Consider the following 26,992-nt stretch of genomic DNA (forward strand, 5'->3'; position numbering starts at 1 on the left):
TAATGAACTTTCAACTCCCCAGGCAATTCACCCTTCCGACGACTCTAACCCCATATGACGGATTGGGCGACCCGAAGCAACATGTTAAAAAATTCCGATCTATTATGATTGTCAACGGTGCATCCGATCCTATTCTATGTCGATGTTTCCCGTCTTTTTTAGATGATCCTGCACTTGACTGGTTTTGCTCTTTGCCTACAGATTCTATATCACGTTTTCAGGAGTTGGCTAAGCAATTTGAAGACCATTTTGCAGCATCCGCAATATATCTACACGATTTTGACTACCTAACGACCATTAAGCAGGGACCACAAGAAAGTCTGAAAGATTATATTACTCGCTTCACGAAGGTGGCCATGCGAATCCCCGATCTCCATCCCGAGGTCCACCTTCATACCATTAAAAGTGGCCTCCGCCCAGGTAAATTCTAGGAGACCATTGCCATCGCTAAACCAAAAACCTTGGCCAAGTTCCGCGAGAAAGCCAAGGGACAGATAGACATTGAAGAGCTCCGCCAAGCGCGAAAAGTAGATAAGTCGGCCACTAAAGATGATGAAAAACCTCGCGATAACAAGAAGAGTTTCAAACCAGTTCCTCGCTATGAGTCCTATACCCAGTTCAACACTAAAAGGGACGACATAATTAAGGAAATACTGAATTCAAAGCTAATCAAACCCCCCCCCCCGGAAAGGCAGGCAGTTATCCCGAACCAAAAAATATTGACAAATCCAAATACTGCACCTTTCATCAGAAACACGGCCACACAACCGACGAATGTGTCATCGCTAAGGATATACTAGAGCGGTTGGCACGACAAGGCCACCTTGACAAATTCATCACAGGACATATGAAGAAGAGAATAACATCCAGCTCCGAACAACCTACAGCAGGTCAATCGTCAAAGGAAAAAGATAAAGCTCCAACTCATCCTAGGGGGGTGATCAATTGCATTTCGGGAGGTTATGCTGGCGGTGGACATACAAGCTCGGCTAGAAAGCGGACCTACAGAGCTATGTTAGCAGTCGAGGATACTGCCCATAATCCTTAACCAATTCAGGATATCCCCGAGATGACCTTCCGACCTGCCGACTTTAATTACATCCATACCAACTACGATGATCCTGTGGTTATTTCCATCCAATTGGGAGACCTAATAGTCCGAAAAGTCCTACTTGATCCAGGGAGTAGCGCTGATGTCCTTTTTCTTTACCACATTTCAAAAAATGAAACTGAGCAGCCATACTCAGGAGATTTGGTCGGGTTCTCAGGGGAGCGAGTTCCTGTGCTGGGATCTGTGTGGTTAAAAACCACACTCGGTGAACAACCATTGTCTAAAACACAAGACATCCAATATCTCGTAGTAGACTATTTTAGTCCTTATAATGTTATATTAGGAAGACCTTTTTTGAATAGATTTGCTGCTATTGTTTCCACATTTCACCTTTGTGTCAAGTTTCCTGTGCAGGACAATATCGTCGCAACCATTCACAGTGATCTACACGAAGCTCGGCATTGCTACAACATAAGTCTGAAGCCCATCAAAAGGAACCCCGAAGCTCGTGTCAACTCAATACAATCAGAGCAACCAATCCTAGCAGAGCTAGACACAAGGGCCGATTTTCAAGAACGCCCCATGCCAAATGAGGATCTGACAAAGATCACCCTGACTGACGACAAGACAAAGTTCACTTTTATTGGAACATCACTTGATAACGAAGTCCAGGAGAGGCTGATTAGTTTCTTGCGTCAGAATGCCGACTTATTTGCTTGGACTTTCGGGGATATGCCAGGAATCAGTCTGTCAGTAATTACATACAAATTAGCTATCAGTCCAACAGCCTGACCAGTTTCTCAGAAAAAACGGAACCTTGGAGCTGAGAAGCGATTGGCCTCTATGACAGAGGTCAACAAACTTATCGAAGCCTAGTTCATTCGAGAGATCAGATTCACAACGTGGTTGGCCAATGTTGTTATGGTAAAAAAGAATAATGGTAAATGGCGCATGTGCGTTGACTTTACTGATTTAAATAAAGCCTGTCCTAAAGATGCTTATCCTCTACCCTGCATAGACACTTTAGTAGATAATTCCTATGGTTATGGTACTTTGAGTTTCATGGATGCATATTCTGGCTATAACCAGATTCTTATGCATCCATCAAACCAAGAAAAAATAGCTTTTATAACTGAATATGGTAATTATTGCTATAATGTTATGCCTTTTGGTTTAAAGAATGCAGGTGCAACATACCAAAGACTAATGAATAAGGTCTTTGAGCGGCAAATATGCAGGAATATCGAGGTATATATTGATGACATGGTCGTCAAGACAAAGATCGGCCATCCCCATATAGAGGACCTCGATGAAATATTTACACAAATCAGAAAATATAACATGAGGCTAAACCCCGAAAAGTGTGCCTTTGGTGTTCGGGGAGGGAAATTCCTCGGGTTTATCTTGACAAGTTGAGGTATAGAAGCTAATCCAGAAAAGTGTCAAGCGATTCTCGACATGCACAGTCCGAAGACGATAAAAGAAGTTCAGCAATTGACAGGCCGATTAGCTGCATTGTCAAGATTCTTGCCGTGCTTAGCAGCCAAATCCTTTAACTTTTTTCAATGTTTAAAGAAAAATGCAAAACACTTTTCTTGGAATGAAGAGTGTGAAGAAGCGTTTCTGAGCTTGAAACAGTTTCTTTCCAAACCACCTGTTTTGCAAAAACCAAAGCTCGGCAACCCATTATATTTATATTTATTTGTAACTGATATGACCATTAGTTCTGTTATTATTACAGAAAACAACAAGGATTAGCAGCCGGTATATTTCATGAGCAAGTCACTACAAAATACCGAACTACGTTACCCAATGCTCGAGAAGCTCGTCCTAACATTAGTTTTCTCTGCAAGACGACTCCGACCTTATTTTCAGAGTCACACAATCATTGTCCGAACAGCACACCCACTTCGGCAGATACTTTCTAAGCCTGAGTTAGCAGGGCAGCTAATCAAGTGGTCCATTGAGCTCTCGGAATTTGACATTCAATACCAACCTAGAGGATCTGTTAAGTCACAATGTTTGGCCGATTTTGTGGCCGAGCTTACAGACTTAGATTCCGATGATGGGGGTCAATCCTGGACCTTATTCGTAGACGGTGCTTCAAACCCTCAAGGGGCTGGTGCAGGAATATTACTCGAAAGCTCGGATGGCATAATTCTCGAGCATTCTCTCAGATTCTCATTCAAGGCCAACAATAACCAAGCTGAGTATGAAGCCCTCATAGCTGGGCTCAGGTTAGCTACCAATTTACACGTTGATAATTTAAAAGTTTACTGCGATTTATTGTTAGTCGTTCAACAAGTGAATCACAGTTTTCAAACAAAAGACCAGATTTTATTGAAATATCTGGACATTGTCCAGCAATTACTAAATGGCTTTTCCAAAATTGAGGTTATTCATATACCTAGAGAGCAAAACCACAGGGCCAATGTTTTATCAAAACTGGCGACCACACAAGCACACACTGTCACACTTTTACAGTCAACTTTAGATAAGCCGAGCATTGATGTATTTAACATTTTAAACATAGTTAATAAAGACAGTTGGCAGCAGTCTTATATTCAATACCTCTGTTATGGTTCCATTCCAGAGGAAATTGAAGATAAGAACAAGTTCAGACGACAAGCCTCCTTTTTCACCTTGTTAAATAATACTCTGTATAGGCGAGGTTATTCTCGACCTTTGTTAAAATGTTTGGACACGTCAGAGGCCGACCTTGTTTTATCCGAGGCCCATGAGGGCATTTGTGGAATACACTCTGGAGCTCGAAGCCTAGCACAGAAAGTACTCCGAGCAGGTTTTTATTGGCCGATAATATAGGAGGATAGCAGTCACAAAGTCAGAACCTGCGACAATTGTCAGAAGCACTCGCCGATCATTAATATGCCTGCCGAGCATCTTCATCATTCAATGGTAAGCTGGCCATTCAACAGATGGGGAATCGATATTCTCGGGCCATTCCCTACTGCCCTAAGACAGGTGAAATATTTGGTAGTCGCAATCGATTATTTTTCCAAATGGATTGAAGCACAACCTTTGGCAAAAATCACATCATCCCAGATGATAAGCTTTGTTTGGAAAAACATAATTTGTAGATTTGGTATACTAGGTCACATCATAACTGACAATGGTCGGCAGTTCACTGACCATAATTTCAAGGAATTTTTGCATAATTTAAAGATAAAGCAACACTTTTCCTCTGTGGAGCATCCACAGTCCAATGGGCTAGCAGAAGCCGCTAATAAAGTCATCCTCCAAGCGTTGCAAAAAAAGCTTGACAGTGCGGAGGGGTTATGGGCCGAACTCATTCCAGAAGTATTATGGGCATATAACACTACAGCACATTCAACGACCAAGGAAACCCCATTTCGCTTGGTCTATGGATTTGAAGCAATGATTCTTATGGAAGTGTCCCAAAGCTCAATACGGACGTTAGCCGAGCATCATGATCAAGCTCGGCAGGCAGAGCTCGACCTAATTGAAGAAATTTGGGAGACAGCAGTTGTCCGGCACCGAGCACTACAACAGCAACTTAGCCGATGATATGCGCGGAAAGTAATCCCAAGATCATTCAACACTGGTGATCTAGTACTAAGAAAAACTGAGCAGGCTTGCCGACCTCCCTCTCACGGGAAACTCGCAGCAACTTGGGATGGTCCATACCGAGTATATGAAGTGCTAGGTCGAGGAGCTTATAAGTTGGAGGAGCTAGATGGCACCAAAATTCCTAGCACTTGGAACGTCAACTCCTTGAAACAATATTACAGTTAACAAAGCAGCATGCCAGTACTCTTTTTCCTACCTTGAGAATTTTTTTCCAAGGGGTTTTTGCTCATGGAGGTTTTAATGAGGCTGGTTTACCTGAATAAGGTTGTACATGTACTGCTATTAATAAACTTTAATCTTTTCATACACTTTTACTAAGTCGATTATTATTCACAAAGAATGGAGCTGTTCTATATTATAAGACACCATACTCCTTTAACGGAACTACTGATTGCACTAAAAGTCGCATTACCATAATACGGATGCGCAAAAAAAGTTAAACAAACACAACAGTCATTAAGCCAACTCAGGGCTACAAAATAAATGATTAGGAAACAGCAAACCCTAATCACACAGATTCTTAGCGAGAGTACCTAAGTACGCATTTGCAGTTCAAACAACAGATTACAAGTAAAAACATGTAAAAGTCTCTCTTAACTAACACAAAACAAACTAATGTAATACATATGTAAAGCATTAGTCAGCCAAGTTGTCATCCCCTCCTTGACAGCCTCTTCGTCATCTACAAGCTTACCATCCCGAATTATCTTACCGGGATCCATAGCTGAAAAGTCTCTATCAGGAGCAAGGTACTTTGCCTGATTAACAGCTCGTTGAAACCCTTCTGCAAAAGCATCTAGAATATCCCCTTCTTTGTTACTCCCAAGCTCTTTCATTTTTGACAACAACTCAATAACTCGGTCGTTTACACTCGACAAGTCATTTTCTTTCTTTTTCAATAAGCCAGAAATCTTTTCACGACATTCTCGTTCCACTTTCAACTCATTTTCAACCTCAGATACCTTTTTCTTCAACTCAGTCACACTTGTTTCCTTCAGCACTAGCTGTTCCTTTAGCTCAGCAATCTTGGAAGTCTCACAGATTGCCTTTCTATGTTTTTTCTCCTGACTACGCCCAATGCTAGCCAATCGAAATCCTAGTACCTGAAATTTTCAGATCAATATTCAGGTGTATAATGTTTTATATATAAAAAAAAGAGAGAAAACAGCAAGTAATAAATAAGAGCAAACTTCTTGACATAAACCTGCAGAAATTGATCAACCCCTATATCCCCAACCTCATGCACCCGATTTATGTCTGTCATAGTCTACACGACCTCGTCTGCCATGACATTGAAAGGAAACTTCCTATTCCATACTGAAGAACCCTCCCTTTCTTCTTCAAATACGTGCAATTTCTCTTGTCTTATAGTAAAGTTTGATAAGTCTTCAAGTTGCACGCTGTCATCCTTACCCTGTACCTCATCTGGATTAACTAACTTCGATTTTCTCTTTTTGAATATGATTCCCTTTTTTTCTCGGCGGGGGCTGGTTGACCTCGGCCCCACCATCCACCTTATCCGGATTCGATAAGGATCCCTCAAAATTTTTCGCCTTAAACCGAGATCTTAAGCTCGAGGCAGTTACTCCAGGAAAGCTACCAGCTGCAACATAAAAAGAAAACTGCTCAGTCCATTAAATAATCAAACATTAGAACAAAAAATAATTTTTCCAATTTCTCACCAAAGTATTTTAACACAGCTGATTTATCTTCCTCCCAGGGAAGCAAGTCAAAGACAGATATCAAACCACCTTTATCAACCATCTCAATCAGAAACGAAATTATATACTCATTTCGACTATTGATAAATTCAGGACCAAGTATATGTTGCGGTTGGCAACACCAGTACATTGAAAAATTTTCTCCCAAATGCTCATCAAGGTAAAATGAAAACTCTTCATCTACTGATTTTACTTTCAGAAACATTTCTTTAAAGTTCTTAAAGGACGATTTATAAAGTTTGAAAATAGAAAAACCTGGAGTACTATTTAAATTAATCCACAGACCCTTCCATACCCCTTTGGCTTGGAATAAGGAAAAAAACAATTCAAGCTCTGCTTCAATTGCAAGAAAATCCATCAGAGCTTGGAAACATCTGATAAAAGCCCAGCCATTCGGGTGTATTTGAGAGGGAGCGCAGTTCATTTGTTTCATCACATCACACTCGAAGCTGGAAAAAGGAAGCTTAACCCGCAGTTCTTCTATCACACAGCTGTACATATAAAAATTTTCAAAATCTTTTTTTCTATGGAAAATGCGGTCAGATCGATTGCATGACAGCAATTCTACACGAAAACCAGTTCTTACTACCCTACCCAAATTCACCCTGTTCACACTCTCCCTATCAGAAAACAACGAAGCCCGTATGTGGACATTTTTATCAACCCAGTCATAAGTCTCATCATCTTCAACTTGAGGTAATAATTTCTTCTTTTTATCACTCATTCTCAATGAATATACCAGAGAAAAAATTAGAAACAGTAGAAGTGAAGGAAGTTCACTAACCTCTCGTACTCATGCTTCTATAAGAGCTTCTGCCTCCCACTTAAGCACAATAAGCATGAAGCTAAGGAAGCTTCGAACCTAGCCACTAATTTAATTAACTTTTCAGTTCCATGATTAAATCTTGACCGTTAAACTAAAGCCACTTTAAACGGTTAGGAAACAGCATTGGAAGTTGAACCAAGCCATAATAATTAATAAACACAACAACCAATGAAACGTAATATTTCAAATTTACTTCACACATTTTCATATGCCAAGGGTAGACTTGAGTAAGCCACGTTGATCTGGGGGCTCCGTATACCGAGCTATAACTCGTCAATTAAAAGCTCAACCTATCTCCTCCAAGTCAGGCCAAGATTGGGGGCTGTGATATGACCAGTAAAGTTGGTTACGAGTTATAGCTCGGTAACGTACCCACGATTGTAATCGAGCATTTACAATAATCAACATTTATTTTCATCCAATAACGTCGGATATGCAGTTAATTCTCCCCCCAGACGTTACGACTTAGACAAAACGATCAACTTCATCCAAACAAATATAAGGAGAGAAGCAGGAACGAAAAAAGGTGAACAATCTTTCCAAGAAAAACTTACACACATATATTCCTCTACTGACTTGAGCGTTGGAGTGCTTTTGCAGGTACCCACCTCCTCGGTTCTTCCATTGTCGACATAGTCCGTATTACATCTTAGAAGTCTGCCGACCTTCTCAGGAGAACGATCTATATCTCGGCGAAAGTAGGCAAGAACAACGTTAAAAATAAAATCGAATAAAATTAAACGTTAAAGAATATTATTAAAAAAATTACAAACATTAGGATAAAGTGCATACTCTACCTTTTTAGTTATCATGTTTTTTGTTTGTAGCATGTACCCTATAATAATAATTCACGGGCTTAATTACTCGAGTGTTGGGATGTTGATCTGGACAAAGTGCAAAAAAAGAAAATTAAAGTATCATCATTAGCAGCAAATAATGAGATGGAAACAAAAATGGATTTGATCTTTTACAATTAGAATATTCTTAAAAACAACTTACATATCGTTATTTTGTTATGCTTCCATGAAAGCTAATAGTTGTCTCCTACCACAGCAGATTCAGTAGGTTGGACCCGCTAAGAGACCATGCAAAGAAGGGCATAAAAATAAAGTTATATAGGCTTTAGCAAACCTAGTTGTGGAGGGAATTTTCATATACGTTGCCAGTATCTGAACCACAATTCAAAATTCTTGTTTATCGATACTTTGCTCGGTCGTAACCATATTCCACTTATCTATAAATTAATTACTAAATTGAAAAAAAAAAAGTTTAGAAAAAATACATTTTATATTTCTGAACACTTCAAAACGGTCTAATTTTATCCTTTGATTAAGTTATTTTTTTTCTTTTTTTAATTTTATCCTCTCTATTTTTTCTCCTCCTCTTTTAAAATTTTAGTTCTCTCTCTCACTACCACGTCCACGAGTGACCACGACCGACAGCAATGGAAAATTTATGAAATGAAAATAACATTTCTTTCTTGAGAATCAACTTTAACGACAAAGAAATAGATTTAACGAAAAATCGCATCTGTAAATAGATTTAACAACGATAAAAAATTTTGAAAAGTATTACTAGAATGTGAATAACTATCTAATATCTTTTATTTGTTGTTATTATTTATTAATTATTTGATTACTTCACATATTATGACACTTACATACAAAATTTTAATAATAATTTTTAAATTATATTCAAAATAATACCGATAAATATTAAAAACATATAAACTTATTTTAACTCCACATACTCGTTCAACAATATATTGTTTTATTTCTATTGTTATATCGCGTTTATTACCACATCACGTCGAGAGAATATCATTTAATTTATTTATACCATAAATATACTTAATATAAAATTAATTTATTTTTACACAGTAATTTTAATTAAAATAAAAAATACTCTCTCACATACTAAAACATACTTTGCCCGTTTGCCGGTCTCTTCTGCCTAAAACAAACTTGCTATTCTGATGTTTTAACTCTTCTTCTATTCTATTTTTATATACTCACTTCTGTAAAAGTTTTTTTCAATCTCTCCATTATTTATTTTTTGAAGCTGTTAATACTTTTCAAAAGGTTTCAATTTAATGTTTGAAAATTTTGCTTCTTGAAGCCAGATTCTTGTTGTGTATGTGGAGCAGACATGCACATAAAAAAGGAGAAGCATGCAGTTGTGAATAAGAAGAAAGAATGCACATATGTGGCACGTATCCAATAAAAAATGCGATCCTCATCTTTTAGTTAGTAAAAAATGCGACATTTCATATAGTTTCTTTTTAAAAATAGTTTATAAAAGATGATTTTTTAAAAGTGGTAACATTTATGTTTGGTAGATTAAATTAAAAATAATTTTTAATAAACATAAATAACAACAATTACATTTAGTAAAATAATTTTTAAAATTTAAAAATATTATAATAGATATAAATATAAGTATTAAATTTAAAAATTAGTTATGAGATTATATTAGATTTTTAAATTTTAAAAAATACAAGTTAATTTTAAAAAATTCTATTTTAGTACTTTTAAAAGTATTTCGATCTTTTAAAAGTTGAAAGCACAAGCACATAATTTTCTTGATTTACCAAACACAAAATGAGGAGTTTAAACTTTTAAAGAGTACAAACACTTCTTGAAAAAATTTACCAAATCAAAACGTACAATTCAAAAACATCACATTTGTATAACCTATTTCTAAATATTTCATTTTAAAAACTAGAAAAGAAATTTTTTTTTTTGTGCATGAAAATTTCTATAAAAAAGAAGGTAATACATTTAGAGAAGTAGAATGATGGCGAGAGAATACAATAATATAAGAAGGGATTTATGTAATTTTGGTAAGTCCTATATATTCATTATGTTTGTTTAACTGTAGTTAGATGCGGATTCTCCCATATTGCTTTCCAAATTCTTGGTCCTGCTCTATTTTCTGTGGTTCCTCCTAAGAAAACAAATAATTGAAATTCTACTTCGTTTGGCCAAACATTATACTTACCAACTAACTAGCTTTGAACACTCCATTTCTCTCCTTATAAATAGGAACACACGTTACCATCCTCTCTTCAAACATCAGCTCTTCAATTCCTCCGAGTCTTATTAGAATAGAGCCCGCTCACCCTGCCTCATTCAAAAACCTTCTTATATAAATATAATGGCATCGAGTTCAATGTCATCTTCAGGGTCATGGAGTGCTAAAGACAATAAGGCCTTTGAAAGGGCATTGGCGGTCTATGATAAGGACACCCCTGACCGGTGGTACAACGTTGCTCGCGCCGTTGGCGGAAAAACTCCCGACGAAGTTAAGCGCCACTACGAACTTCTCCTCCGAGATGTTGGCTACATAGAATCTGGGCAAGTGCCATTTCCAAAGTACAAGACAAATGGAGGCTCTAATTAGCTCAAAAGAGGTCAAAATAAGCATATTTTAGTAAATTCTTGAATCATGTTATTTAGCCAACAGTTTTATAACCAATATATAGCTAATTATATACACAATTATTTTAACGATAATTAATAAATATTAAATAAAATAATTTAAAATTATTTGAATTGATTTTTTATTATCTTTTAAATATTATTTTGTAAATAACTCTTGCATTGGCAACTTTTTCCTTGTTTGTCTCTTTCTTTCAGTTGTAGGCTGGGAAACCTGAAGCACAATTGACCAATTGGCAGTGACAAGAAAGAATTTATGCGTTTTTTCTTTGCAAATAGCAACATTTATAGGACCATATATAGGTGTAATTTTATTCCAAGTACTATAGCAGTGGAGTATAGGTCATAAGAATCAAGTACATTGATTCCCTGTTCTACTTTAATTTATTTTCAATCAAACAAGGATAAATAAATATCCTGATTCAAATCATTAATAAAGATATAATTTTTATGTACATCAAATGTGTCTCTTGAACTAGTTAATAACTTATTTGATATTTATCTGACACACATGATTTTTATGTTATAGTGACTCTTGATAAGAATAAAAAATACTTCTCTTAACATATTTAGACACATTTAAATATTATTGTATATTATTATATTAATCTTATTTTTAGTTTATATTTTTAAAATAAAATAAATTTATAAATAATATATATTATTATTTATTAGTTAATTAAAAAATTTTAAAAATTTTATATAATTTAAAAAGACATTAAAATATTTAAAAAATATATATATTTTAATATTAATAAAATATTAAGATAACATTATAATTTATTTAAATAATATTTTATATGTTTGATATGTCTCAATATCTCACAAAAAATTTAGTTAGTACGCTTACATGTCCTATGTTATATCTCATAATTGTGTTAGTATCAGTGCTTTATAGTTTATACACAGTAAACCTTTACAAATTTCAAAACGATTCAGGATAAATAAATCATACACATCAGGATCACGGATAATTAAACAAATTAAAATAAAATATTTCTTTAATATTATATGATAATATGAAACAATTATATTAGATGCACTAAAATCAATCATTAGAATAGAATATATATTAAAATATAAAATATATATTAAAACTAAATTAAAAAATATATATATATATATATATATATATAATCATTAATTTTAGTGTATAAATAATATTTTTAAATATATATAAAAAAAGAGAATTACAAGAGATTTTGTTCATATTTGAGCCTCATGTGTATTGCGACACAAAAGGGACATCAAAGCCAAGATAAATACTCCTAGAAACACTAGAGTTTCCAACAAATTTACTGGCGAAATTTTCACCCCATGCTATCTACAGATATTGTGTGCCTTTAAAATGGTGTTTGTAACTTGTTAACAAAGGATTTTGAAAATCTGTCACTATTTATTGATAGACTACTGTTCATCTCATTACCAACTTACGACGCATCTAGAATACCGAAATGAGAAATTAAAAATTTTCACAACAACGACTAAAGGAAAAAAAACTTATTGAGGTTGATTACATGAATTATAGGTCATTATTGAGTTCTATTATTAATTTCACACAATATTAAAACGGAAACTAAATTACCTTTTTTTAAGAAGAACTTTAGTTTTTTTATTGTACACATCAAGATATCAATAATACTCTCTCTTATAACCCAAAAAGATACTCTTTTCTCTTACACATAGGAAAACATTCAAAAAAAAGAAAATTCTCTAATGCTCTCTCTGGATAGCAACATCAAATTAGAAAATGTTCATGCATGACCCAAAAACCAAATAGGTCAAGTACACCCACTACAACAAAAATTATTTTTAGTGATAAATTTTTAATAACAATGACATAATAGTCACTATATCTTATTTAACTTATATTTTTATAATTATTATATATTTGTTATTATTATTATTATATATTATAATGATAATTATATATTTCTCTATCGTCACTAAAAAAAGTCTTTACTGATAATTATATAATTGTTAAAATTTTTTAGCAATAAAGCATAAAATGGCTAATGTGTAATTGCCGATAAATACATTAGTGGTGGCTATTGTTATTGTCGATAAAATTAAAACAAATAGCCACTAAAAACAATTTTCCGAGCATTGAAACAAAATAAAACCACCCCAACCACCAAGTTGGGTCAGCTATGCCCAGTCGGGTTTCATAACCTGCCACTCGACCTGACTTGAAGAACACTAAAAAACTCTCAACTCTCGAAAATATAATCCCGCAAGTTGAGCGGAATTTAACCTCACACAAGGAGTAACAACCCTCCTACTAAACGACCTGCAACGTACAGAACCTCACACTCTTAAACGGCCATCTACCGTAGTGCATATATATATAAATATCCACTCTACTCAGGTAATTTTCAAATCCAAGTTAATTTCACTCTGCTCATTTATCTGCTGACTTTTTCTTGTCATTGTTTCACACAATCAACCTGTAAGGGGAGTAAAGTTCAAGATGACAACAACAACAAGAAAATGATAGTAATACACGCAAATTATCTCCCACTTTTACTCACCTTCCCACCTAGACCCATATTCACCTAAAGAGTTAGATTCCCAAATCCTACAGTTAAAAACATCCATCTATCACAATGTCTCTTTGGCATATTACCATCAAGACAATATGATGTTTTGATTAACCAAACAGTTTTTCGGCTGCGTTTGGTTCTGAGAATAGAATAAGACAAATACACTAAAAACAAGATAAAAAAGACAAGAGACATAAAAGTTAGTGTTTTGTATTTTGTTTGGTGATAAATTAGAATAAATTATAAAAGTCTAATTTATTCTCATTTTTTCATTCAAAAAATTTAGGAAGAAAAATATATATAATAATAAAAAATATAATTATAAAAAATTGACAAGAATAATAAATGAAAAAATGAAAAATAAATTGTATTCTTGTTATTGTCTCTGGGTCTTTTCTGTCATGATAGATACAAAATACACTAATTCAGTATCTCTGGACACAATATCTTTATCTATATTTTATCTGTCAAATACGATTTTGTGGCTCTATGTTAAAATTGGTGAGTTCAAGGAAAAATGGAAGGGAAGAACCTCACGAAGCTTGATGCAGAGAAGAGTATGTGCAACTCCACCACTCTTGCACTTTCACATTCTGATTGCAAAAATTGCCTCTAATATTATATATTCAGCTATATATAATAGCTTCTAAACTAAGTTGCACAACTAATTATCTAATTGGTATTTTAACAAATTAATTTACTAATAGAATTTGTTCTCATCAGCACTTCCTAACTAGTTACTATTATACATGACTAATAATTAGTTCAGGTAACACCCCCTCTCAAACCAGAATCGGTGACATTCACCCTTCTGAGTTTGCTGCAACATTTCTGAAATATGGTGGGAGCCAATGCCTTAGTTAGCACATCAGCTGTTTGATTAGTTGTGGTGATTGGCAGCAACTTGATTATTTGTTCTTGCCATTTATCCCTCACTACATGATAATCCATATCTATGTGCTTAGTTCTCTCATGAAACACCGGATTAGCCACAATATACATTGCTGATTGGCTGTCACAGTACACTACAATCGATTTGTCCAGCTTCACTTGCAAGTCTTCTAGAATGTAAGTAATCCACTGTGCTTCCCTAGTAGCCATGGCAAGGGCCCTGTATTCTGCTTCACACGATGACACTGCCACTGTATTTTGCTTCTTACTTTTCCATGATACAATAGATGTTCTTATGAAGAAACAATAGCTCGATATAGATCTTCTAGTGTCTGAGCATGTACCTCAGTCGCTGTCCAAGAAACTAATAGGCTCTAAATCTGTTTGAGATGAGAACATCAATCCCAATGCTGGCTCATTCTTGAGATATCTGAGTACCCTTATGACTGCTTCAAAGTACTTGTCAGTAGCATAGTCCAAAAATTGGCTTAGTCTTCCAACTGCATACCCTATATCTGGTCTTGTATTGGTTAGATATAACAATCTTCCAACTAGTCTTCTATACTCTGCTACTGAGCTTAGAGGAGTTCTGGTACTCTTTGTCAATTTGATGGTATAATCCATTGGAGTTGACACTGCCTTGCCTTCCATTAACCCGTAGTCTTTGAGGAGGTCGATGCAATACTTCCTTTGACAAATCGCAATCTCCCTCTTGCTTCGAACTACCTCTAACCCCAAAAAAATTGTAAGTCCCCAATGTCCTTGATTTTGAAGAGGTCATGCAGGTGCTGTTTGAGAAAGGTAATTTCATTCAAATCATCTCCAGCCAATATTAAATCATCTACATAAACTAAAATAGCGGTGAATCTGCCATTAGATGACTTGGTGAAGAGACTATAATCATGTCTTGATTGAGAATATCCAGCACTAAGTAGAGTGGTGCACAATTTGGTGTTCCATTGTCTGCTGGCTTGTTTTAAGCCATAAAGGGAACGATCTAATTTGCAAACTAAGTCTGGTGAGGGCAGAGCAAGTCCTTGTGGTGGGCGCATATATACTTCCTCAGTTAAGTCACCATGCAAAAAAGCTGTGTTGACGTCCAATTGATGAACGAACCAGCCCCTCACTGCAGCAATTGACATAAGAATTTGGAAGGTGTTCATCTTAACCACATGACTATATGTCTCGAAATAATCTACTCCAGCAGTTTGGGTAAATCCCTGAGTAACCAGCCTGGCCTTGTGACGATCAACCGAACCATCAGGCTTCAGTTTTAGCCTAAAGACCCATTTGCATCCCACAGCTTTCTTCCCATTAGGAAGTTTGGTAAGAGTCTAAGTTCTATTTTCTCTTAGAACAGTCAATTCAGAATTAATAACCTCCTGCCAACTAAGATCACAGATAGCCTCAGAATAACATTTTGGCTCTTTGTGTTTAGGTTGAGAAGTGTGTGTGGTAGATAAAATGGTAGAAGCATCAATGGGAAGAAGGGAAAAAGGTGATATTGACTCAAAAAACATAATTGTGGACTAATAAAAAAAATTTGCTGTTTGCTCATGTAGCATGTTTTCAAAATTTTCAAAAAAAAAAAAAACTGATGAAAATTATGTGAGTTAAGACCTGAATTTGAGGAACAATTGTTGTATGAATCCACTGACACAATAGGCATGCAATGATACTCCTCTAAATATGCAGGACGCTTTCTATCTCTTGTAGATTTCTTAATAACATGAGGTGTCTCAGATGCAGTACTAATGAATGGTGAATTATTCGACCTTACGGATGCAGGTAAGCATTTAGATATGTCAAGCTCACGATGATGCATTAGAACTAATTGATTAGGTGATAGTGATGTATAAGGATTAATGCTACTATGAGATTCAGGAAATGGATCATCAAATGCAAAATTATGTAATGTGGATGGTCTAGAATTTGTGACAGTGTCATTTGTTTTTGAACTTTCCAATGAAAATGGAAATATATTTTCATAAAAGAATACATCCCTTGAGATTAATATATTTCTACTTGTTATATCACATAAAACATATCCCTTAACACCTTCTTTAACATCCAAATGTACACATTTGACTGCCTTTTGTTATAATTTGGATCTATATGCTAATTTTGTTGAAGCAAATCCTAGACATCTAAACACCTTAAGGTAAGATATGTTAGGTGGTTTTCCTTTTAAAATCTCATAGGGAGAATGATTTTTCAATAAGACACTGGGAATTCTATTGATGACATGAACTGAATGCCTTATTGCAAAATTCTAAAGTTTCTTTGACATGTTAGAATGAAACATCATATTCATGGCTCTAGCAACTTCTAAAATATGTTGATGTTTCCTTTCTACAATACCATTTTGTTGGGGAGTTTCTACACAAGTGTTTTGGTGTATGATGCCTTTGGATGTATAGAATTTATTCAATTTAAATTCATGTCCATTGTCAGTTCGGATTTTTTTAATTGTCACTCCAAATTGAGTTTCAATCATTTTGACAAAATTCTTGACTAATTCACTAGCTTCACTTTTCAATTTCATAAAGTATAACCAAGTGAATCGACTTTTGTCATTGACAATAGTAAAAAAATATCTAAAACCCGAAGTAGAAATAGTATTGATAGGACCTCAAATGTCAATGTGTACAATATCAAAGATATTCATGCTCATAAAGATTCTTGACATAAACGACAACCGCTTTTGCTTTGCATAATGGCAAGAATCACAAAGCTTATTACATATTGAAAAATTCAAGTTTTTGTATTCTCTTTTCATAACAGCAATCCTATCATTTTGTAAATGTCCTAATGTAAGATGCCACAGTGCAGAATGCTCTATTTGTTTGTGCTGTGCAGACAGTGTAGATGCTAAAGATGTGGATGTAGCTTGTGATGTAGTTTGAATAGGTGTTAGGTCCTCAAAAGCATAGAGTCCTCTCCTTTGTTCAGCTACACCAATTGTTCTCTTGGTAGTCTTGTCCTGGATTTCACACTCATTTTCATAAAAAATCAGTTTGCATTTTAAATTTGCTGTTAGTTTTGATACTGATATCAAATTGAATTTAAAGCTTGGAATATAAAAGACATTTAGCAAACAAAATTGATCAGAGAACACAACTGTGCCTGCCATCAAACAACACCACATCCTCTGGTGGCCGTTGGATTGAGCCATCAACAAATTTTATCTTGTTTTTGGATTTCAATGTTCTCCACATATCTCTTTCCCATTTTTGAAAATTATTTCCTACCAAAGTAACTGTAACTATGGCTGATTCTGGATTTTCCCCAGGATGTAAAAAATAAGGACTTACCAGTTCCAAAGCTAACTTTATTTGAGCTTTGTTTGCATTTGACTGATTCATCGTATTGATTTGATTCACCAATGCAGCTAATGCCTGTACATCTACTGAAGAGAACGACAAATTTGTTCGAGGTTCTATCGCTTCTTAATCGCAAACCCTAATTTGAGATTCAAATCAATGAATCAACATTGATGCTGATTCAAAGAGCTTCTTTCCTCGATCTCGCTGATCGGAAATATTTGTCTATGCTGAATCGGTGCACGACAACACAAGAATTTAGATGAGAAGAACGAAGAATAAGAAGGAGAAGAAAGGAGAAGAAAAATCGAAGAATCTTGAAGGAAAAACGAATTCACAAGAAGAAGAGAATCAAGAGTTTGTTTTATAAGCTTCTTTCGAATTTTCTCAACCATTCACTGTGATTTTCCTTCCACGCTCACTGCACCATGTTAAAATTGGGAGTTCAAGGAAAAATGGAAGGTGAGAACCTCACGAAGCTTGATGCAGAGGAGAGTATGTTCAACTGTCACAACTCCATCACTCTTGCACTTTCACATTCTGATTGCAAAAATTGCCTCCAATATTACATTTTCAGCTATATATAATAGCTTTCTAAACTAAGTTGTACAACTAATTATCTAATTGGTATTCTAACAAATTAATTTGCTGATCACTTACTAATAGAATTTGTCCACATCAGCACTTCCTAACTAATTACTGTTATACATGACTAATTAGTTTAGGTAACACTCTGTGTCTCTATTTCAGTGTCTCATGCCTGTAAACAAACGCACCATTAGTTACATTAACTCACACTAAAGTCATCAACAATGTCCCATGCTTATAAAAAAATACACTAACCCACACTAAAGTCATCAACAGACTTTTGCTATTTCTCTCCAATTCTCAACAGATTTTGCCTATTGAATTTGACATCAGAATGCCTTGTAAATACTCTCAACCGTTGTCCTAGGTAAGACAATAAGGTTGCATACGAATCAGATTAAATATGTCCCAAATTTCGATTCGATCTGTACTTAACTCATCGGATTGAATCTAATATTCGCACTTTTTTAAGTTTAGATCCGATCCGATCTATAAATTTACATATAAGATTTCGGATATATCCGATTAAAAAATATAAAATATTCTTAAATTTTCAAAAATTAAGAATAAATAAAACAAGTTCAAATACAACCAACCAAAAAGTAAGAAAAAATTCAAAAAATTAAGAAAAACATAAAAAATTCAAACAGAATGATACCAAAAATTAAGAAAATAATCAAATAAATTCTCTTCTTCCAAACCAACAAGCAAAACCATAATTCAAACAATAGTATAGAAGGTTAGAGAACTAAAATTTTCTAATAGTACTAAATAAATTTAATCTAATCTAATAGTTTGTAAATTTAAAAGAAAAAAAATTAATCAGTTCCAGAACTTAAACGAAAGAAAAAACAAAAGCAAAAGCCAGACGAAAAAGAAGTAGTAGAAGCAGAAGCCAAAAAAAAATTAGTAATAGAAGCAGAAGTCAAAAGAAGCAACCGAAGTAGAAGCAGCATCTAAAAGAATAAGAACAAAAAAAAAACTGGAACAGAAGAAGCAGCCAAAGTAGAAGCAGAATCCAGAATCCAAAACAATGACAATGAATCTCAAAGAACATTTGAACAGAAGCGGTGAATAGAGGTAAGGAGAAGATTGGCGAGCAATAGGAAGCGAGGAGCGCGACCGAGGAACGTCAGCGGTGAGCAATCTAGCCTACAGCATGGTGGCGCAAAGCATGGACAAGGATGATGGTGATGTTCAGTGACGGTGAGTTGGAGAGGGAATGAGGTGAGATTCTGACTGAGGCAGTGAGGCGTCGAAATGAAGAAAGAATCTAGGATTTGTTTGCTAGGTTATATTTTTATTATTTATTTATTTGTTGCGGATATGAGGTATCCATTTTAAATTCGCTATCCGATCCAATTCGATGACTATACAGATCGGATCTTATCCGCAATTTTCAAATCAAATCTGGATAAATCACTGCAGACCTACAGTTCAGGTTCGATCCATGATCACCCCTAGTCCTAGGAGCATTTCAAGAGCAGCTCATTAGCTTTGGACCACCCTCACGTCAGGTCCAACCTTCTTCGTCAGTTCGAGTAAAATACCTTTGAAAACAAAAAATAATGATAATTTATAGTTAAGTGCTTTCATTTACATTCATCAGAACTAGAAATTAGCATATTAATTACCAACAGATTTTAGAGACGAATTTTAATTGTCGGGATTATCAACAAATTTTGTGACGGATTATTTTGTCAATAACGAAGGAGATGAATTTGTGTTATGTTTAACGATGAAAAAGAAAGCCAAATAATCCATTTTTATTTACCGTAAAGAGGCTTAATAATTACAAAATTAAGAACCAATAATATATATAAGCTACACAAGAAAAGACCATTTTTCCTGTTATTAACCAAGAGAGTTTTTTACGTGTATTTACAATAAGAAAGTTAGAAAACTAGCTAAAACCTTAAAAGCATCTCAGAAAAGTGAGACTTTTGCCTTTCTAATAATTAAAAGGAATAACAATCTCTGTCGTTAAAGTGTAAAGATTTTCAAGAAAGTATGAATGATGTACTGATGTACATATATGGTCAACATATTAATAGAAAAAATATGGAGCATTTTGGCCTATACTTTGGAATATACTACTTTGCTATATCCACATTATTGGCCTACTTGGTGGATATTGGAAAAATTAGTTCCATAGAAGTTGAGATATATAATCAAGTTGCTACCACGTAGTAACATAGCCATGGTACCGGCCTCTAAAATATGATGCTTTTATAAGCTTTATATATCCTTATTCCAAAAGGAAAAATGGATATTGAGCATTTCCCTACACTATATATGCTTGATACTTATAGGTTGTTACGTTACTCGTTGAACGTGTGGCACACATACGAACACCAGCTCCTGGATTTTGTGATACAAACTCTTCTTCAAGTTGGCCTCTTATATTATTTATACAAGTTATTCCTAATAATTAGTTAATCATTTCTATTCTTATCTGAAATTTTAAAAGTTTATATTTTTCAATTACGTTTTTGTAAATTAAAAAAAGTATTTTTCAATTAGATCATTGTAATTTAAAATTTTGGAATGAAGTCCATATATTGTTCAAAATTATTTTGTAAAATATATGTACGTACATGGATTTGTCATTTGGCCAGAATAATGGTTTGATTACAAACTATTTAATTTTAATAAAAAGGGTAAATTTTTTTATTGTTCAAAGTATAAGAACTTGATTAAATAACCATTTATGATATAGAAAATTAATTACATTTTTTATGATATAAAAATCTATCATAAAAAATTGAGGAAAATATACAAACTACTGGAACAATTTAACCTAGCTTTTTGTTATATAAATTGTATAAAAGAAATGCTCTACCAAAACAAATTAAAAAATAAAAATAAAAGTCAATCCTAACACGCGTTTTATAAGAAGGTTAGTAAATAGTAATTATAATAAGAACAGTGATGATGAGGATTCCCAGCTGCTAAATAGCCGGTGTACCCTACAATTATTCCTTGGATTTACTAATTAACTTTGTTTTAAAATATAAGTTACTTTTTCATTTATGAAAAAAAAGAAAGAAAAAAAGAACCCTATATTAAATACTAGAAAATAATCACTAAATCAGTTAATACATATTTGGATGTATTAATATGTTATTTTATTTGTTTAAGAAAATAATTAACCATTAAGATAATCAGTCATTTCATAATAAAATAATCAATCTTGTCATAACAGAATAATAAAAACGTTTTTAATTTACACATGTATTCTTAACTATTGTATGATAATACCTTATTTGTGATTGATTTTTATATTCATATAATATGGTAATGTATTCACATACGCCAATTTTTAAAAAAATTATCTATGAATAGTAAAAATTACCATAATGTATTTTCATATATTATACATGTTTCTCACTCTTTTTCAGCAGTGATCAATCAACAAAATAATCAAGCTTTTAACAGTAAAATAATCAAACATTTTCATAGCTTAATCAACTCTTTATTATAAACATCAAAAATCATTTATCATAGTATTTTTTTATATTTTTATTCATATATTTATTATAAATATAAAAACTTATCTGATTATATTATTTATAAAATCTTATTACAAATATGAATTGTCATGAAATCACTCATTCTAAAAGTTTAAATTAATAGAAGGAAGCAACATAAATAATTATACTATGTCAGAAAATTATTCATCACAAAAACTTAAACTAATATGAAAAAATAATATAAATAATTATATCTCTAATATGAATTGTTCGTTACCTGGAGTTCTCGGGTTATCGGTAGGTGGTGACTAGGAGAGAGAGAGGGGAAGATCCCGAGCAGGCGTGGAGCGTGTGCGGGCAACGCCGGAGGGGGACGGAGCGGGGGGATGGCCACCTGCAAGGACACTCCAACGATCAAGTCAAAGTCCGTACTGGGGGTGGCAGAATTAGGTAAGGGTGTGACGTACCTTGGGGGGAGAGCTGTCCTCTCCCCTTATATACCGTGCTGGGTGGGCCTGATTGTGGCCTAGCCCATTAGTTGAGGTGTCGAGCTGTCTCCTTCCACGTGTGCGGGTCGTCCGTACTTAAGGTCGGTACTCCGGGTACCGACCCTGGGGATTCCGACCCGAATGGTGGCATGCTCAGCGTGGTTAGTTGGATCTCCGGGTCGGACGTGGCCAACCGACCCGTAGGGATCTGTTATGGTTTTTGGGCCTGGGTGGGGCAGTGCCCCGACCCGACGACTTCTTGGGCTGGGTTAACAGCCCGTAACAGTGCCCCAATGCGCCGGCCTTGAGGTCTGGGCCTCGTGGCTAGGCGCGTTTGTCTTAGAGGCGGTGAGTCTTCTTCTTTCTTGGTGGCTCGTTGGTGTCGTTTTGCTTTCCTTGCGTTTGGTCGCTTCGATTTTCGTGTTGCTTTCTTGGTTTTGGCGCTGGGCATTAAATGTCCATCATTTCATTGATTTGAGATTTTGGGTGAAATGGCAAATATGCCCCTGTCTTTTGGCGCTCTTCCTCGGCGGTTACGCTCTCCTCCCTTTATTTTCATTTCGTAACCCCCTCTTTTTTACTTTTTCCTTCTCTTCTTCCCTACTTTCTTACGTTGTTGCTGCTCCTGCTTCTACTGCTGCTAGTGCTTCAAGCGTTCTTGCTCCCTATCCGTTCCTTGCAAATTCTGTTTCTCCTAGTAAGCTTTCATGGCTTTCCTCTCATTTTGGTTGTTATTTCTTATCTTTCGTGTATTTGCTTTGCGCATGTTTGGGTCTTTTTGTTTTTTGCTTTTTTTCTTTTAGAGGGGGTACTACTGGGTTTCGTGTTTCTGGGTTTTTCCTGCATTTTTGCTCATGTTTCTGGGCTAGTACAGGGGGTTTAGGGGAAGATTCGTATTTTTCTTTTTGCTTTCCTGTTTTGAGGGTTCCCGACTTCTCGTGTTGACTAAGTGGTGCCCCGCTGTAGGTATGGCCGAGCGTCTTGCTTCCTCGAGTCAGGTTCAGCGCCCTTTGGCTGACTTCGTCGACCACTACGCTTGGGTCTCCTCCGACGTGAAGGATACTCCTTCTAAGATGACCAAGGAGGGGCTCCAGAAGTTACGACAATCCGGGCTCTTATGCGGAGGGGGTCCCGAGGAGGCGCTTTATCAGGTTTATGTCCCTGCTGGTCGGGAGCGTGTCTGCCAAAAGAACTTGGCTTCTCCCATGGTTGTTGATTGGCTATGGGTTTACGAGCCTATGTTCATGACTTTGGGGCTTCGTCTACCCTTTTCTTCTTTTGTTATGAGCTTATTGAGTCGCTGCGACGTTGCGCCATCGCAGCTTAATCCGAATAGTTGGGCCTCCATCCGTTGCTTTGAGATGGTCTGCGAGTACCTCGAGCTACCGCTCTCAGTGAATATCTTTCTCTATCTCTTCCTTCTTACGAACCCTTCTAGTCAGGGGAAGGCTAAGAAGGGTTATATGTCTTTTAGGGCCCAACAGGGGCGCAGAATTTTTGGCCTTTTGAGGATTCTTTCCACAGTTTTAAGTCTACCTTTTTTAAGGTTAGACCGGTTGAAGGTCATCAGCCTTTTTGGCTCACAGCTGAGGGGGCTCGGCGGATCCCGACCTACTGGAGTTTTGGTGCGGGGTCTGATTATCTTATAAAGGTGTCTTATGACTGGCTGAGCTCGGAAGATCGCAATATCGCTGATATTCTGTTGGCCATTTTTGGCGAAAAGAACCTTAATTCTCGTATGTTGATGGGGGACCGGGAGGCCGGTCGAATGTATGTTGGTGGGTTACCTTTCCTTTGAGCTTTTTATGTTTTATATTTCTATTACTGATACATTTCTCTTTCCTTTTGCTCGCAGTTTCTATGGCTAGCGGGAAGAAGACCTTGGCTGACTTGAAGAGCCTCATCAAGGAAAACGAAGAGGGTGAGGGTGACTCTCCGCCGACTCCCTCGGCGAGCCAGGAGCAAGGGGAAGCTGGGGAGGCTAGTGGTCAGGTGGATGGGGCTGACCCGGCTTATCGGGAAAGCGATGTTTCTATCGAGAAAGTTGAGAGGTCTGCTAGTGTGGAGGCGGAGATTTTTTAGGAAGATTTGGTGATGATGAACTGAGGGTTATGGGTAACCCTAAGAAGAGGAAGCGGGATACCGGCAAGGCCCTCTCGGTTATGGAGAAAAATTTTGATGCTGGGGGCTTTATCGAGTCTCAGTTGCTTCCTGGCACCAAGGATTTTTTCCACGAGGCCGATCTCTCTGGGCAGGCCAAGTGGATTTATCGCAGTCTTCTCCGTGTTGCTGCCATTGCCAAGAAAGTGGAGCCCGTCTTGGGCAATTTATCATGCCATGGAGGTGAAGCTTCGGAACTCCCAAAAAGATTTGACGGACTCACGATCTCGGGAGGAGTCTCTGAAGACAAAGTTGTCCGATCATGAGAAGAAGGATGAAGAGGACACCAAAGAGATTAACAGGCTGTTAGATCGGGATATGACTTTAATGAAGGACCTGAATACTTTCCGTGGTGAGACTGCGGCCATGAAGAAAAGGGTTGAGGAGTTGGAGGAGAAGTTGAGGTTGGCGGAGAGCTCGGCGGAGGCAGTTTCTCGAGAGATGTCTGCCCTGAGGAAAAGGAACAAAGATCTTGCGAAGGGAGCTCGCGAAGCCGTTAAGCTGACTGAGGAAGGGATAAAGCTTCAGGTGGCTGTGCTGGCTCTCGATCTTGACCTCTCTCAAGTTGGCGCGATGAAGACTGTGGAGGGCGGGAAGATTGTTGATATTCTTTGAGCATTTGGACATTTCCCAACTTCTCTTGCTTTCCTTTTGTAATTTGTTTTTATTCTGGGGCTTACTAGTAGGCGCCCTTTGGTTGTATTGAACACTTTCCTTTTTGCTTTTGCTTAAGCGTTGTTTTGGTTATCGCTGGTTTTTATTCGGGCTGTCGTGGCCTTGCTTTTTTTTTTTTACTTACTCGGGCCGCCACGGCCTTTTGTTTAACCGTTTATCATGGTACTTACTACTTGAGCCGATTTGTTTTCGTTTGGTCCCTTATGGTTCCCGGGGTGATCAGTCCCGAGTTACCATTAGGTCGACCGTTTGCCTTTTTCGCCGCGCTTTTTATTTCGATTTGAGACTTGCAGAGAGAAAACTTGCAAAAAGTAAAACTTATCATTTTGTTAGACAAGGAAATAATGTAACGCGTAAATAAATGAAGGGTAAAAGATATGATTTGTATAAGACATAAAAGGAGAACGTGAAGGTGGAAAACGGGGGGGGGGGGGGGGGGTTGGGGTCGCGTGATCGCCCCTTCTTACGAGTAGAACCTCCTGAGGTTTGCCATGTTCCATGTTCTCGATACCTTGTTCCCATCCAGTTTTTCTAGCTTGTAGCCCCCTTTGCCAAGGACTTCTTTTACTTTGTAGGGTCCTTCCCAGTTCGCGGCTAGCTTGCCTTCTCCTGGTGTTGGTGGTCCTATGTCGTTACGTTGTAGAACCAAGTCGCCTTCTCCCAAGCTCCTTTTCAATACTTTGCTGTTGTATCTGAGGGCTACTCTTTGTTTTATTGCTGCTTCTGCTAGGTGTGCCATTTTCCTTGTCTCGTCGGCTAGGTCTTTCTCGATCGCCTCGCTTCCCCCTCCGAGGAGTAGCCTCGGGCTTGGCTCCCCGACTTCGACTGGGATGACTGCGTCGACCCCGTATGTGAGTCGGAAGGGGGTTTTGCCGGTGGATGATTGGGGGGGGTGGTCCTATATGACCACAGTACTGAGGCTAGTTCGTCTGCCCATGAGCCTTTCTTCCCTTCGAGTTGCTTTTTTAGCCCCTTTAGGATGACTTTGTTGGCTGCTTCGACCTGGCCGTTGGTTTGGGGGTGTTCAACTGAGGAGAACTTCTGTTTGATCCTTAGTCCTTCTAGGAACCCTTTGAACTTTTTATCGGTGAATTGTGTCCTGTTGTCCGATATGACGGCTTCTGGGATCCCGAACCTTTTGATCACCTGCTTCCACATGAACTTTTGGCAATTTGCTGTGGATATGCTAGCTAGTGGCTCTGCTTCTACCCATTTGGTGTAATAATCTATGGCCACTATCAAGTACTTCACTTGCCCGGGTCCTGGTGGGAATGGTCCCAAGAGGTCGACCCCCCATTGGGTGAAAGGTCGGGGAGCCATCATTAGACTGAGCTCCTCGGGAGGTGCTTTGTGGAAGTTGGCGTTCTCCTGGCACTTTTTACATTTTCTCACAAACTCATGGGCATCTGACATCATTGTGGGCCAGCAGTATCCTGCTCTGATGATCTTTCTTGCTAGAGATCTTCTCCCGATGTGGTGACCACAACATCCTTCGTGTACCTCCCTTAGGACGTAGTCCGTCTGGTCGGAGCGTAAGCACTTAAGTAGGGGCTGGTGGAGCCCTCGCTTGTATAGCTGTCCTTGTATGATTGTGTACTTGGGAGCTTCCCTTTTAATAGATTACGCTTCCTTTTGGTCGGAGGGTGTTTCTCCATGCTCCAGATATCGGGAGATGGGGTCTATCCATGAGGGCTAGTTTGGTGCTTGAGCCGTGCACATGACGATTACAGGTTCTGTTGCTAGCCCTTGGATCAAAGATCTATTCCCCGTGCAGGGTTTGGTGCTTGCGAGCTTGGAGAGGAGGTCGGCTCGGGCATTCCTTTCTCTGGGAACATGGTGGATTGTGACTTCTTTGAAGCTTTTGCATAACTCTCTTACCTTTTCCAAGTATTTTTGTAGCAGTGTGTCCTTGGCTTGGTAGCTGCCGTTTACTTGGGAGGTGACGATTTGGGAGTCGCTGCTAACTTCTATTCTTGATGCTTCAACTTCCTTGGCTAGCATTAGTCCCCCTATTAAGGCTTCATACTCGGCTTGGTTGTTTGAGACTGGGAATTCGAACTTGATGGATTGTTCGTAGGCTACTCCTGCCGAGTTCTCGAGGATAATTCCGGCCCCTCCGAATGTTTGGTTAGATGCTCCATCAACGTGGAGCTTCCATCGTGTGCTCGGTATGTCGGGGGCTTCTCCTGTGACCTCAACGAGGA

General features: G+C 37.0%; 2 protein-coding genes and 1 pseudogene across 2 annotated transcripts; all 3 read left to right on the top strand.

The window, feature by feature from the left end:
* Positions 1–2,863: 2,863 nt before the first annotated feature.
* Positions 2,864–4,597, top strand: LOC148562983 (uncharacterized). Its single transcript, XM_088491103.1, has 2 exons — positions 2,864–3,851; positions 4,164–4,597. Exons 1-2 carry the CDS (start codon positions 2,864–2,866, stop codon positions 4,595–4,597), a joined length of 1,422 nt encoding a protein of 473 aa, XP_088347229.1.
* A 5,693-nt stretch (positions 4,598–10,290) lies between these two features.
* Positions 10,291–11,103, top strand: LOC107648481 (protein RADIALIS-like 3). Its single transcript, XM_016352328.3, has 2 exons — positions 10,291–10,619; positions 10,846–11,103. Exon 1 carries the CDS (start codon positions 10,364–10,366, stop codon positions 10,607–10,609), a length of 246 nt encoding a protein of 81 aa, XP_016207814.1. The 5' UTR covers positions 10,291–10,363; the 3' UTR covers positions 10,610–10,619; positions 10,846–11,103.
* Positions 11,104–22,921: 11,818 nt separating this feature from the next.
* LOC148562984 (uncharacterized) lies at positions 22,922–24,728 on the top strand (annotated as a pseudogene).
* The last annotated feature ends 2,264 nt before the right edge of the window (positions 24,729–26,992 follow it).

The sequence above is a fragment of the Arachis ipaensis genome, chromosome B6 (genome assembly GCF_059453495.1).
Source record: "Arachis ipaensis isolate K30076 ecotype BB chromosome B6, ASM5945349v1, whole genome shotgun sequence".
Lineage (NCBI taxonomy): Eukaryota > Viridiplantae > Streptophyta > Magnoliopsida > Fabales > Fabaceae > Arachis > Arachis ipaensis.